This window comes from Manis pentadactyla, chromosome 1, assembly GCF_030020395.1.
Source record: "Manis pentadactyla isolate mManPen7 chromosome 1, mManPen7.hap1, whole genome shotgun sequence".
In the NCBI taxonomy this organism is placed as follows: Eukaryota; Metazoa; Chordata; class Mammalia; order Pholidota; family Manidae; genus Manis; species Manis pentadactyla.
The window spans coordinates 206,947,852-206,963,259 of NC_080019.1; the positions used below are offsets into that span (position 1 = coordinate 206,947,852).

A 15,408-nucleotide genomic window follows, 5' to 3' on the forward strand; every position below is an offset into this window, starting at 1 on the left:
TTTCCTGACACTTTACAGGCTCTGATTTAGAAAGGGTCTGGTACAAAAGTAGGTGCGGGCTCTTTAAACCGCTCCTTTTTTTTTTGCCGGAGACGCGAAGCGGAAGCCTCGCGCGTGCGCAGTGAGAATATCTCGGGCTGCGCTCCGCCCACGTACTACAACTGCCGGCAGGCTCAGCACAAGCCTCGGGCTCGTCTCAGGCTGTGACGTCACTCGGTAGCGCGGGGAATTTCGAGTGGCTGTGGAACGCGGGAAGCCAGTGCGGGACCACTCTCCAGCCACTGTTGGGGAAACCATGGACTCTCTAGTCGAGCCTCGGTGGCCCCCAGGCCTGGCAGTCATGAAGGTGAGTGCCTCGGGAAGGTTGGGGGCGTCCGGGTGTCCGCGGGAGGCCAGCCCAGCCTTGAGAAAGGAGAGAGGACGCGGCGGGAGCTGGGCCAGGGTACCCGGCTCTGCCCTGCCACTTGCAGACCGCATAACTCAGGGCCGCAGCTCCCTCCCCGAGAAGTGACGGGGACAGGCCTCCGTCCCTTAAGCTGAGCTGGGGTTGGCCGTCTTACGGAACCAGGTGTTCCGCGGTTCAGTCATAACGATAACCTCTAGAAAAAGTTACTCTAAACAGAGAAAACGACACTGACAACCCTTTCTGAGGGCTGACTACGTGCCAAGCCATATGTCAACTCTGGCACTACATTAATTGCGAATTACCCAAAATGATACCGGGCATGATTTTGGAAGGACCGTGCATCAAATAACATTTATTTAATCACTTAGCGAAGCAGGTAATCCCGTTATGTTCTCTTTCTTTTCTTATAATGACTTTCAAGAAGCCTATGGCTGGTTTGTCCTAACTCCTCCACGTTTCCTACCTCCTAACAGTTGTGCATCGTTCTCTTTTAAACGAAGAGATTAGGATTCAGGCTCAGGGCTAGCCTTTCATTTCATTGAATTATTTCACCAAAATAACATTGTTTTTTTGTGGCCAGGTTTTGGCAAGACATTCCAGTTTACATTGACAGTAGTGGTGAGCCCTGGATCCCTGTTAGGTTTGGTCGCGAGCAGATAGACTTTGCTGTGTTGGCTATTCATCACTTGCTTGGTTTTTCTCCTTGCTGTGTGGTTACATATTTCCATTTGTGATGTGGGCAAGATCACTTTGTCATTCTGTTCCTCAGTTTTGTAAACTTGGGGATTGTGCTTTCCGCTCCACTGAGTCATAAGGCTGACTTTGAGGATTAAGTGAAGAGACTTGTGGGGAGGTTAAAGTAAGTATAATGCCTTGTTCTTCCTGCCGTCAGCAGTGTCATCTACGGTGCCTGGGAATTAGCCCCATGGTGAAAAGCTGACGTGGAAGGATCTAGGGAAGATGTGGTTTGGAAGTTGTGGTGGGCACCCTTGGCACCCAGGTGCAGTGAGGAGCGTACGTTTGAGTTCCAGTGGTCCTGCGTTAAATATGGTCTCTGCCTCTTATTTAACTGTGTGACCTTGAGTCAGTTACTTAACCTTTCTGAGCCTGAATTTACTCAACAATAACCTGCAGACAAAAATAAGCATTTATGGGGTTGGCTAAATGAGTTGATGTGTGTGGATAGGGATCCTGTCTGGCTTATTGACTGCGCTTAACACAATGCCTGGTACATATTGGGTGCTAAAAAATTATTTGCTAATTGATTGAAGGTATTTGGCAGGTACTAAACATTCAATTAATATATCTTTAGTATATTTAGTACATGTGCTAAGTGTTTCTCCTTTTTATTTGTTGTCGAGAAGGTCGAATTGGGTAAAGGAAGTGAAAGCTCTGTAACTTGTAACAGCAACCTGCTTTGTAGATTTAAACATATATTCCCACAAGTTTCACGATGTTCTTTAGAGGCAGTTTCCATGTCTTCTCTGGCTTTGATATGTAACCACAGCACTGAATTTGTAGAGTTCAGCACCAGAAAGTGGATTGAGTCCATATTAGAATCACAGAATCTTAAGGTTGGAAAGCCAGCTTCCTGCAACATATTAATCCCTTTTATAACATATCTGCCAATTTCTCATCTAGCTTTTGCTTGAATTCCTCCAGGGACAAAGAATTACCTACTCCCAGAAGTAGTTCTGTTTGAAGTTCTTTCTTATATTGAATAGAAATCTGCCTCTACTCCATGGTTTCTAACCTAGGATCCACAGAAAGACTTTTGTATCTGGAATTATTTACACAATTTTGGTCTGTCTATGTGTTTCTCTAAGAAGAAAATCCATAGTTTTCATTAATTTTTCAAAGATATATGTGACCCAAAAACCTTAGGAACCTTTGCTCTAATTATTAAGTCTTTGCTTCCATTTCTTAGCCCCTTTCCACTTTCTCTCTCTAAATTAAATACCGGGGCACCCAGCCGACCACTATCTATTTAGAATTTTTTTCCTTTTTTGGCTGAGGGTAGGGGGTGGATGTTGAGGCACATGTGGTGTGCATGTTACAGTCTTGAAGTGGCATGACTGGCAATTTGTAGAAGAATGGTAGAGCTCCTATGATGGGTGTCACCCTCTGCAGTCTTGCTCAGTAGGTCTGTCGGCACCACTCCTCCTCCAGAAGAGGGTGGTTATGTAGAAGAAAGTGCAATTAGACTAGATGCCAGGGTTCTGGTTTCTGGTCCTGCCTCTGCTCTTAACCCATTTTCAAGACAGTTCTCTAGCTTTTTGTGTCAATAATAGTTTACCATCCAAAATAATGGGAGCTGTTTGCATTTTAATGTTTATTCCCCTGGTTTTACTGTAACAAAACTTCTTGTGTTTGACAAATTATAAATACATGTGTATAGAGTAGAAAAAACTAGAAATCAGAGTATGATAAAGGAGAAAATGAAAGTTATCCATCATCCTCCCATTCAGAGATAATCACTGTTTAATGCTTTCTCTTATTTTTCTTCAGTTTTTCTTGTGTATGCTCATGGACACACGTACCTACGATGTGTATATAAGCATTTAAAATTTGAGATCACTTTATTGTCATCTTCTCGGATTTGATCTATAGTCTTCATCTGTAAAACTGGGATGCAGGTACTATAAACTTCGTAAGATCGTTATGGAGATTAAACTACATAGTTCTCTTGTGATGTATTGTTGTAGATTTGTTCTCTGATTTTTTAACTTTCCATTAACATGAACCTTTTCCCATGGCATTAATTATTCTTTGAAAGCATGTTTTTTAAATGCCTATATAATATTTCCTTACATGGACTATTCATCACATTTGTATTTTTAAAATATAGGTAGTACCTTCAAATAGTTCAAAAATACACACTTGTGACCATTATTTATTACTTCTTGTGTATCTTTTCAGAATTTCTTTATATATCACTAAGGGTTAGGCTTTTTTTCTACACACATATACATAACAATACCATTATACACAACAGTAATAGTAGTATAACTTCATTCAGGTACCTGGACCCAATTCCAAAGTGTTTAAGTATGTGGGAGGGGGTCTTCCCACACATACTGATGGCAAGCAATTGAACATCAACAGGGTGTCCCAGAACTCAACTCAATTCTGATGCTCTCTGCCTGGTCTCCAGCACCAGATTCCCCAGGTTAAGGGCTCCATCCTACAAGACTGCCCTTCACCCCTGATTCCAGATGCCGGTTGCAAACCCCAGGCAGTTACCTGTGTTTCTGACCTACCGGCTACAGATTGGAGGTTCCCATGACCTCCTTGTGGGTAAAATTGCAATATGTCCAGAATCTCTCCCCTGGCCTTAGTGCATCTCCATATAAATAGGTGTTTCCAAGAAGGTGTGGAGAAAAGTAACCATCTGCATATCAGTAGTTAATTACCAGGGGGAGCAAGGGTATCTGGACCCAAGATATTGGGTAGGGTCCCTTTCTGCAGCTGTGTTGCAGAGAGATATGCATGAGCAGAAGTGGACGACTGCTTGTAAGCAATAAACCGGTTTCTCTCATTTTATGTCTCCCTTTGACTGAGTTGGGTTTCGAAGGTATTTTGTCCCGGGCTGGGAAAATATCCCAGCTGCTCCCCTTAGGTTAGGTTAATTTGCTAGAAGCTCGTAGAACTCAGGAAAACACTTACGTTTACCAGTTTAATCAAGGATACCGCAAAGGATACAAGTTAACACCAGATGAGGAGATACATAGGGCAGGACCCCAAATAAAGGAGCGTGGGACCTGGCTTGGTGGCACACGGAGGTGTTCTGGTTCCCCAGGCTTAGAAGCTCTCTCCCAGTAAGGAGCGGGGTCCAACAGATCAGAGCAGAGAGCAGAAGATCTTCAGGGGTTTCTGTGAGGGCGCCCTTGCATAGTCATGATTGACTGAATTGTTGGCCACTGGTTGCTTCAGCCTCCAGCCCCGCCCTTGGGTGGGGGTAGGGGTCCGTTTTATTAACATGACAAAACCCACCTTTCACCTCTAGACTGCAGTGTTTTCAGGAACTGTGTATGAAGACCCAGTATACCTGGGAAATATATGGTCATACGAATGACCAAATATGTATTTCTTATAACTCATTATATCGCAATATATATACATTTTCGATAAAAATAGAATACTTTCTTATTCCCATCTGTACCTTCCTTTTCTCACTTACCAGTGAGTAGTCTTCCCATATCAGTACATTAAGAGAGCTCCCTCCTTTTTTTTTTCTTTTAAATATCTGCGCAGCATTATACTGAATGGAATAACATTTTATTTTAAATAATTCAGAAGGTTTTAGGTTGTGAGAATAGGTCCTTTCCTGTTTTGATTGCATTCCAGGTTGATGTACATCTGACTTTCTAGATTTTCCACCTCTTCACCTCCCTCTGCTGTCACTGGCCCCAGCTTCCTCATTTGGCTCTGCCCACATAGTTCTGTGCAGGACTGTGCCGAAAGCACTGGACTGACTGCCAGGATGGACACAAGTTAGTGCTGGTGAGACTTGTGTCCAATATGTCTGCATGCTCTGGATACAGTTTCCTCATTTGTGAAGTAAGGGTTTTTAACTAGATTCTTTCTTTCTTTTTTTTTTCTATTAAGGTATCATTGATATATACTCTTGTGAAGGTTTCACATGAAGAACATTGTGGTTACTACATTCACCCATATTAGCAAGTCCCCACCCCACCCCACTTCAGTCATTGTCCATCAGCGTAGTAAGATGCCACAGAGTCACTACTGTCTCTGTGCTATACTGCCTTCCCCGTGACCCCCCCCACACCACGTGTGCCAATCATAATGCCCCTCAATCCCCTTCTCCCTCCGCCCCCACCTGTCCTCCCCACCCCTCCCCTTTGGTAACTGCTAGTCCCTTCTTGGAATCTGTGAGGCTGCTTTGTTCCTTCAATTTTGCTTTGTTGTTATGCTCCACAGACGAGTGAAGTCATTTGGTACTTGTTTTTCTCCACCTGGCTTATTTCACTGAACATTAATATCCTCTGGCTCCATCCATGTTGTTGCAAATGGTAGGATTTATTTTCTTCTTATACCTGAATAGTATTCCATTATGTATATGTACCACTTCTTCTTTATCCATTCATCTACTCATGGACACTTAGGTTGCTTCCATATTTTGGCTAGTGTGTTAGGAAGGAAAGGACTCGGCTTGATGTTGCAGGGAAGTCAGATATAGTGAGACAAGAGACCAATGTCAAGAAAGCAAAGTGAGTTTTAATACACTCTGCATAGAGTAACAGAGCGGGCCTGCCTAAGATAAGACAGGCCCGGATGCTCATTATCATTATGAGGCTTCTTTTATGTGGTTTTGGCCGGGCAGAGAAGTCCTTGATTGACAGCTGTCAGCTCTCTAGGCTTTTCTGATTGGTGAAATGAGGACAGGGGCTGTGTTGTGCCTATGCTTCTGATGTTTCTTATCTGGGGAGACCCTGAACATTTCCTGAGTAACTCTTGGACCCTGTGACTTTATCTGATTAACTCTGAGTCATTTCTGGCTCTCTGTATCTTTTCAACTCCCTGAATCATCTTTGAGAGTTCCTCTCTTCTTTTCATCCTGCTCATTTCTGTCTTTTTGCCTAACAGTTGTAAATAGTGCCGCCATAAACATAGGGGTGCATTTGCATTTGTCTTTTTGAATCTGGGATGTTGATTTCTTTGGGCAAATTCCTAGGAGTGAAATTCCTGGGTCAACCGGTAGTTCTATTTTTAGTTTTCTGAGGCACCTCCATATTGCTTTCCACAATAGTTGAACTAATTTACATTCCCACCAACAGTGTAGGAGGGTTCCCCTTTTTCCGCATCCTTGCCAGCATTTGTTGTTTGTCTGTTGGATGTTGGCCATTCTAACTGCTGTGAGGTGATATCTCACTGTAGTTTTAATTTCCATTTCCCTGATGATTAGGGATGTGGAGCATCTTTTCATGTGCCTGTTGGCCATCTGAATTTCTTTGATGAAATGTCTGTTCACATCCTCTGCCCATTTTTCAATCGGGTTATTTGGTTTTTGGGTGTTGAGGCATGTGAGCTCTTATAATTTTGGAAGTTAACCCCTTATTGGATATGTCATTTACAAATATATTCTCCCATACTATAGGATGTCTTTTTGTTCTGCTGATGGTGTCCTTTGCTGTACAGAAGCATTTTAGTTTGATATAGTCCCACTTGCTCATTTTTGTGGTTTTTCTCCTTGCCCGAGGAAATGTGTTTAGGGAAAAGTTGTTCATGTTTATATTCAAGAGATTTTTGCTTATGTTTTCTTCTAAGAGTTTTATTGTTTAACGCCTTACATTCAGGTCTTTGATCCATTTCGAGTTTACTTTTGTGTATGGAGTTAGACAGTAATCCATTTCATTCTCTTGCATGTAGCTGTCCAGTTTTGCCAACAACAGTTGTTGAAGAAGCTGTCATTTCCCCATTGTATGTCCATCGTTCCTTTATTGTATATTAATTGGCCATATATATGTGGATTTATATCTGGGCTATCTAGTGTGTTCCATTAATCTATGGGTCTGTTCTTGTGCCAGTACCAAATTGTCTTGATTACTGTGGCTTTGTAGTAGAGCTTGAAGTTGGGGAGCATAATCCCCCCTGCTTTATTCTTCCTTCTCAGGATTGCTTTGGCTATTTAGCATCTTTGTGGTTCCATATGAATTTTAGACCTATTTGCTTTAGTTTGTTGAAGAGTGCTGTTGGTATTTTGATAGGGATTGCATTGAATCTGTAGATTGCTTTAGGCAGGATGGCCATTTTGACAGACAATATTAATTCTTCCTACCCATGAGCACAGGATGTATTTCCATTTATTGGTGTCTTCTTTAATTTCTCTCATGAGTGTCTTGTAGTTTTCAGGGTATAGGTCTTTCACCTCCTTGGTTAGGTTTATTCCTACGTATTTTATTTTTGATGCAATTGTGAATGGAATTATTTTCCTGATTTCTTTCTGCTAGTTCATCATTAGTATATAGGAATGCCACAGATTTCTGCATATTAATTTTGCATCCTGCAGCTTTGCTGAATTCATTTATTAGTTTTAGTAGTTTGGGGGCAGATTCTTTAGGGTTTTTTATGTACAATATCATCTCATCTGCAAACAGTGACAGTTTAACTTCTTCCTTACCAGTCTGGATGCCTTTTATTTCTTTGTGTTGTCTGATTGCTGAGGCTAGGACCTCCAGTACAGTACTATGTTGAGTAAAAGTGGGGAGAGTGGGCATCCTTGTCTTGTTCCCTTTCTTAAAGGAAAAGCTTTCAGCTTTAACTAGATAATTTTGAATGTCTGTCTTTAATATTCTCTGATTTTCTTCTTAACCTGTATGGTGAACGGGTACCGGGGCTTTTCACCCAATAGTGACTGTAGATCAGGGAATGGGGTCTAAAGAGGAAGAGGCTTGAAGTAAAAGCTGGACATACATGGGAAGTGGAGCAGGAATAGAGTAGCCCATTTGTGAATGGGTGACAATATGGAACAGGAATCCTTACAGTGTCAGCTTCATCTGTCTAAAGCATTCTGGGTAACCTGAGATTTAAATGTGTAGGTTACTTCAGGGAGGTTTTTCACTGTTTCCCAAGATCCTGTGCAGTTTATGTGGAGTTAGTTTTTGAGTTTGTATATTTTACGAAGAAGTATCATTAATTTTTTGTTCTTGTTATTAGGTGATGGAGAAAGTTCTGTGGCCGACGCTCCAATCATGATGTCTTTCTGATAGGTATATGTATTTTTTTGCATTTCAGACAATAGATAATTTGCTGCGGTGTGGAATTTGCTTTGACTATTTCAACATTGCAATGATAATTCCTCAGTGTTCACATAACTGTAAGTATATATTGCTTCTATGCATTAGTAAAAATGTGATTTTACATAGTGTTCCTTTAATGCCAAAAGGAAGTATACATATTTATTTCTCACCTTTGGTTCATCTATCTTGAGATTTTCAGAAGGTCTTTTCCACCATCTCCCTCTTGAATATTGAAGTTTTTACAAGGCTGCTATATTTTCTACTGCGTCCTTTGGATATTCTTAATGCCTTTTGTAACATTTATGGCAATAAAGATTTTGGTCATGTTATATGGTTCTTCATTTGCCAAGCTCTTTTAGGTGCTAAATTTCAGAAATTTTGTTTTTAACAGGATACAGATAGGTGGTTCAACCAAGTAGCCCTTGGTGTAGAATTTTAGAGTTTAAAAGTCCTGGGGGGAAGATTTGGAAGAGTATTACAGACAGTTTATCACTTACCTTGCTATGTGATGCTGGGAAGACTCATATATTGGAATTTTCTTGTACTTCTCTTATGAGCTGAGCATGTAAGTACTTTTTATACTGTAGCTTGAGGTATTTAGCACATAAGGGTGAGCCTGTCAATCATTGTTCAGGAGCTGCCCATCCAGGGCCTGGATTATCTAGGTTCATGATTTTTCTTATCCTCTGTTTTTGAATTGATTCGACTTGGAAAGTTAAAAAAAATCCAAGTTAGGCTTAAAAAATGGTTTTAGTGGGTAGTAGACGCTTTGGTGACAAAGTTTCTAGAGAAGACACATAAGTGGATGGTGGTAATAGCAACATGGGCATTAGAATTATACATAGGCTTGGCTGAGCTCCACTTACTAGGTGGATTAGTTTGCAGATGCCTACCATTTCTTCAAACTTCAAAAGAGATTAAATGTATAGAACCCAGTGTCTGGCATGGTGTAGGCCCTTGATAAATGTTAGTTTCCTCTAGGCCAGAATCATATTAGAAACCATGGTACGTTTTGGGGATTGTTTCTAAATATGTGTTAAACTTATCTTCATTTAGGTATAATGTACCTATTTTAACAAAATACTATTTTAACAAAATACATCCATTTTAAGTGCCCAGTGAAGTATGCAAGTGTCAGTGAATTTTGATAATATACATACCATATAACCACTACAATTAAGATATTGTGCATTTCTCTCGTCTGATAAGAGTTCTCTCTGTCTTGGTCAGTCTGACATCAGGCGATCATGTGTGGATCTGTTTCTGGACTCTTCCATCCTGTTGCTCTATATGTTCATCCTTGTGGCAATACAAAACTCTTAATTGTTGTAGCTTTGTCGTAAGTCTTGAAGTCAGGCATTGTAAATCCTCCACCTTTGTTTTTCTTTATCAAAATTATTTGGTTCTTTTAGGATCTTTGCATTTTATATTAATTTCCATATAAATTTTAGATTCAGATCATCAGTGTCTATGAAAAAGACTGCTGATAGATTGATGGAGATTGTGCTGAATCCAGAGATCAATCTGGAGAGGAGAACTGACATTTTTAACATTGTTGAGTCTTCAATATATGGATATGGCATTTTCTTCCACCTTTAGCTTTTCTTTAATTCCTTGCAATAATATTGTTTTGTTTTCAGTGCACAGGCCATACACACAGAAATGCAATTTTTTATATTGACCTTTTATCTTGCAATCTTGCTAAATTCATATTTTAATTCCAGCATCTATTTTTGTTGATTCCTTAGGAAAGTTTAGACAAACCATGTCATCTGTGAATAAAGACAGTTTTACTTCTTCCTTTCTAATCTGTATGCCTCATATTTCTTTTTTCTTATTGTTACACAGACTAGGACCTCGATGTTAAGTACAAGTGAAGTGTTGTTAGGAAGTTAAGTAGAAGTAGAAGCTAGTATGATATGAAGTAGAGGTGTTGGGGGTGCATATCCTTTCTTTTATTTCCTGTTTTACAGGGAAAGCATTCAGTCTTTTAAGTATGATGTTAGCAGTAAGTTTTATCATATTCTTAATTCATTTTCATAAATTTATGGTTGAGGCAGTTCCCTTCTGCTCTTAATTAGTTGAGAGGTTCTTTAAAAATCATAAATGGATGTTGAATTCTGTCAATTATATTTTCTGCATCTATGGAGATGCTCATATGATTTACTTTATTTTATTTTATAGTATGATTAATTACATTGATTGATTTTTGAATGTTAAAACAATCTTAAATCCCTTTCAAGAAATTTGTCCATTTAATCTAAGCTGTTGAGTTTATTGGTATAGGTTTATTTTTTTATACTATTTTTAATTGTCTTTTTCATGTCTGGAGGATCCTTTTTATTCCATATATTAGAGATGTGTGTTTTCTCTTTTTTCCTTGATTCATTTTTCTAGAGGTTTATCTATTTTATTGCTCTTTTCAAATAACCAACTTTTGATTCATTGTTTTCTGTATTTTGTCTTTTTTCTATTTCATTGATTTATACTTTTATCTTTATGTCCTTCCTTTTACTTATTTGACCTTAATTTGCTTTTCTATTTCTAGCTTCTTAATGTAGAAGCTGAGATAACTGATATAAGACCTTTCTTTCTTTATATTCTAAGCATTTAAAGCATTTCCCTCCAAGTCCTGCTTTAGCTGTAATTCTGCACATTATAATATATTATCATTTTTATTCAATTTAAAATATATTCCAGTGTCCTTTATGGTTTCTTTTTTGACCCATGAGTATTTAGAAGTCTGTTCCAAATATTTGGGAGTTTTCCTAATATCTTCCTGTTACTAACGACTGATTTAATTATGTCCTGGTCAGAAAACATAATCTGTTTGATTTCAGTTCTTTAAAATTTTCTTAGACTTGTTTTATGGCCCAGTGTATATTTCTTGTTTATTGTTCTGTGTATATTTGAAGAGGGCATCTATACTGTTGTAGTTGGGTGGAGTGTTCTTTAAATGCCAATTAGGTAAAGTTGGTTAATAGTGCTCTTTAAGTCTTCTATATCTCTTGTTTCTCTGTTATTTTATCAATACTGAGGAATGCTGAAATCTCTAAATTGCAGATTTATCTTTTTCCTTTCATTTCTATGAGTTTTTGCTTTTTGTATTTTGAAGTGCTTTTGTTAGGTGCATACATACTTATGATTAATTGCTTGATGAATTGTATATGTTTTACCATGAAATGTCCCTCTTTATCCCTGGTGATATTCCTGTTCTGAAGTGTACTTTTTTCTGCTGTTAATGTAGCTACTCTAAATTCTTTCAGATTAGTGTTTGTATGGTTTATCTTTCCTCATCCTTTTACTTCAAACCTACCTGTATCTTTATATTTAAATTGAGCTTTTTATAGACAACATATATTTAGGTCTTACCCTTTAATTCAGACTGACAATGCTATTTTTATTTGGAATATTTAGATCTATACTGTTTAATACAGTAGCTGCTAGCCACATGCAGCTATTTACTTTTTAAGTAAAGTTAATTAAAGTTAAATAAAATTAAAACTTTGGTTTCCAGTTGCACTGGCCTCATTTTGCTAGTAGCTGTATTAAACAGTGCAGATATACAACATCTCCATCATTGCTAGAAGTTACTGTATCATTGATATGGCTGGATTTAGATATATTACCTTACTTTTTGTTTTTTATTTGTCCGTCTAGTCTTTCCTCTCTTTCTGCCTTAAAATTTTTTTTATTTATTAAGGTATTACTGATATACACTCTTATGAAGGTTTCACATGAAAAACATTGTGGTTACTATATTCACTCATATTATCAAGTCTCCCCCACCCCATTGCAGTCACTGTCCATCAGTGTAGTAAGATGCCACAGAGTAACTACTGTCTCTGTGCTACACTGCCTTTTCTGTGACCGCCCCCCAACACCATGTATGCCAATCATAATGTTCCTCAATCCCCTTCTCCCTCCATTCCCACCTGCCCTCCACACTCCTCCCCTTTGGTAACTGCTAGTCCCTTGTTGGAGTCTGTGAGTCTGTTACTGTTTTGTTCCTTCAGTTTTGCTTTGTTGTTATACTCCACAAATAAGGGAAATCATTTGGTACTTGTCTTTCTCCACATGGTTTATTTCAGTGAAGATAATACCCTCTAGCTCCATCCATGTTGTTGCAAATGGTAGGATTTGTTTTCTTCTTATGGCTGAGTAATATTCCATTTTGTATATGTACCGTATCTTCTTCATCCATTCATCTACTGATGGACACTTAGGTTGCTTCCATATCTTGGATATTGTAAATAGTGCTGCTCTTTCTCCCTTTTTTAAGAAATAATTGAACATTTTTAAAGTATTAAATCTTTTCTACAGTTGACTTTATTAGATCTCCTTCTTTTATTATTTTAGTGGTTTTAAAAAAATGCATCTTTAACTTGTTCCAATCTCCTCTCAGTTATGCCACCTGAGTACTGTAAAACTGTTACAAATGTGTACTTCTATTTTCCTGTTATCCTATTGTTATCTTTCATTTTATGTGTATATTGATTTTAGACACTATAATACATTGTTATTATATTTTCTGTAGTCAGTCCATTATCTTTTAAACAAATTAGAAATTTTTCAAGAAGCCTTTTATATTTATCCACATATTTATCATTTTTGGTTTATATATGTCAAAGTTTCCTTCTGGTATCATTTTTATTCTCTCTGCTATATTTCTTATAGAACAGATATACTGCTGAAGAATTCTCTCAGCTTTTGTTTGTCCAGAAAGTTATTTCTTTGCTGTTTGAAACATGCTTTCAGTGGATATAGAATTCAAGGTTAGCATTTTGTTTCTTTCAGAATGGTCATTCTACTGTTTTCTGACTTTGCTGGTTTCAGGTGAAACCAGGTGTGCTGTTCTTACTTATAGCTTAGGCTATACAGTGTGCCTTTTTTCTCTCGCTGCTTTTCAGATTTTCTCTTTATCACTGGTTTCAGAAATCTGTACTGTGCTTTAGTTCCATTTACTTTTGTGTTTGTCCTGCTTAGGGTCCATTGAGCTTTGATCTGTGTGTTTACATTTGGAAGAAATTTAGCCCTGTTTCTTAGCTTGAGTTATTTGCAGATCAGGTTGATCCTGTCAAGTTTTGTTTTTAGCTGTGTTAGCGTGGGTCTATATAGAGCCTTTTCTATGTGGTTATTTTTGGGGTAGGGAGGTAGTAAGAAAATATAAGACCTCAAATCTACACTGTTAACAAATTTTTTCATTATTCAGTCATGGTAGATTCAATATTTCTACTAATTTATTTAAATTTCTTCTAGGTTATCAAATTTGATGGCATATAATTGTTCCCGGTAGTCTCTTATAATCCTTCTTATTTCTGTGGTATAACTTGTCTCCTCTTTCATTTCTGATTTTATTCGAGTTTTCTCTTTTTCTCATAGCCTACTTAAGGGTTTGTTAATTTTGTGGGTTTTCAGAAACCAACTCCTGATTTCACTGATTTTTTTCCCTGTTCTTTATTTCATTTATTCCTGCTCTAATCTTAATTATTTCCTTCCTTCAAACTTTGAGCTTGTTTTATTCTTTTTCTAGTGCATTGAGGTATAAAGTTAGATTCTTTGAGATCTTTCTGAAATATAGGCATTTACTGCTATAAACTTACCTCTTACTACAGCTGTTGCTGCATCCTTAAGTTTTTGTATGTTGTGTTTTCATTTTATTTTCTCAATATATTTTCTAATTTCCCTTATGATTTTTTCTGTGACCCATTGGCTGTTCAGGGATGTTTAATATCCATACATTTGTGTATTTTTCAGTTTTCCTTTTTCTGTTTTCTTTCATTCCATTGTGGTCAGAAAAGATACTTGGTATGATTTTTATCTTCTTAAAGTTCTTAATGCTTGTTTGTGTGATTTTTCCTGAAAAATGTTCTGTTTGTACTAAAAAAGAATGTGTGTTCTGCTCCTGTTAGGATATTCTGAATATGTCTATCAGATACATTTGATTTATAGTATTCAAGCCCATTGTTTCCCTATTGATCTTCTATCTGGTTGTTCTGTTCATTAATGAAAATGAGGCATTGAAATATTATTGTGTTGCTATCTTTTTCTCCCTTCAGTTCTGTTGATGTTTGCTTTATGTATTTGTGCACTCTGATGTTGGGTGTATATATACTTATCATTGTTATATTTTCCTGGTTAATTGGTTCTTCCTGATGAATTAGTTCCTAATTTTATTATTAGATAATGTCTTCCTTTTTCTTTAATGTAGTCTGTTTTTTTAAATTAAAGTTTCATTGATGTACAATCTTATATTGGTTGCAAATGTACAGCACAGTGGTTCAAAGTTTCCCGTATTACTATATCCTCAAACTCTCTAGTGTGGTTACTATCTATCAATGTAGGAAGATGTTACAGAAACATTGACTGTATTCTCCATGCTGTACTTCTGTCACTGTGATCAACTTCTATTGTCATTATGAATTGTTCCCATTTATCCCGCTTACCCTCCCCTGCAACCCCTTGGTGTATTATTGTTCCCCTTTATCCATTTATCTACTGATGGGCACTTAGGTTGCTTCCATATCTTGGCTATTGCAAATAGTTCGGGAATAAACATAGGGGTTCATATGTCTTTTTGAAACAGGGATTTTATTTTCTTTGGGTAAATTTCTTTAAGTAGAATTACTGGATCAAATGGTATTTCTGTTTTTAGTTTTTTGAGGAACCTCCATACTGCTTTCCACAATGGTTGCACCAATTTACATTTCCACCGTCAGTGTAGGAGGGTTCCCATTTCTCCACATGGGTCTAGTTATTTGTTATTTCTTGTCTTTTGGATAGTGGCCATTCTAACTGGTATGAGGTGAAAATCTCATTGTGGTTTTAATTTGAATTTCCCTGATAATTAGCAATGTGGAACATCTTTTCACGTACCTGTTGACCATTTGTATTTCTTTGGAGAAGTGTCTGTTCAGGTCCTCTGCCCATTTTTTAATTGGGTTACTTGTTTTTTGGGTGTTGAGGTGTATGAGTTCTTCATATATTTTGGATGTTAACTCATCAGATGAGTTACTTATGAATGTATTCTCCCATACTGTAGGGATGCCTTTTTGTTCTGCTGATGGTGTCCTATGCTGTACAGAAGCTTTTTAGTACGATGTCTCACTTGTTCATTTTTAATTTTGTTTTCCTTGTCTGAGGATATGTGTCCAGGAAAAAAATTGCTCATACTTAAGTTCAAGATATTTTTGCCTATGTTTTCTTCTAGGAGTTTTATGGTTTCATGACTTATATTGAGGT

General features: G+C 37.7%; 1 protein-coding gene across 2 annotated transcripts in view; it reads left to right on the forward strand.

Moving 5' to 3' along the window:
* The window catches only part of RAD18 (RAD18 E3 ubiquitin protein ligase), a 134,370-nt gene continuing 118,962 nt past the window's right edge, over positions 1-15,408 (forward strand). For both annotated transcript variants that reach the window (XM_057507053.1, XM_036878228.2), the window contains exons 1-2: positions 1-346; positions 8,162-8,243. In XM_057507053.1, coding sequence (XP_057363036.1) covers positions 296-346; positions 8,162-8,243 — 133 coding nt within the window. In that variant the 5' untranslated portion in view covers positions 1-295. The remainder of the gene's footprint in view (positions 347-8,161; positions 8,244-15,408) is intronic.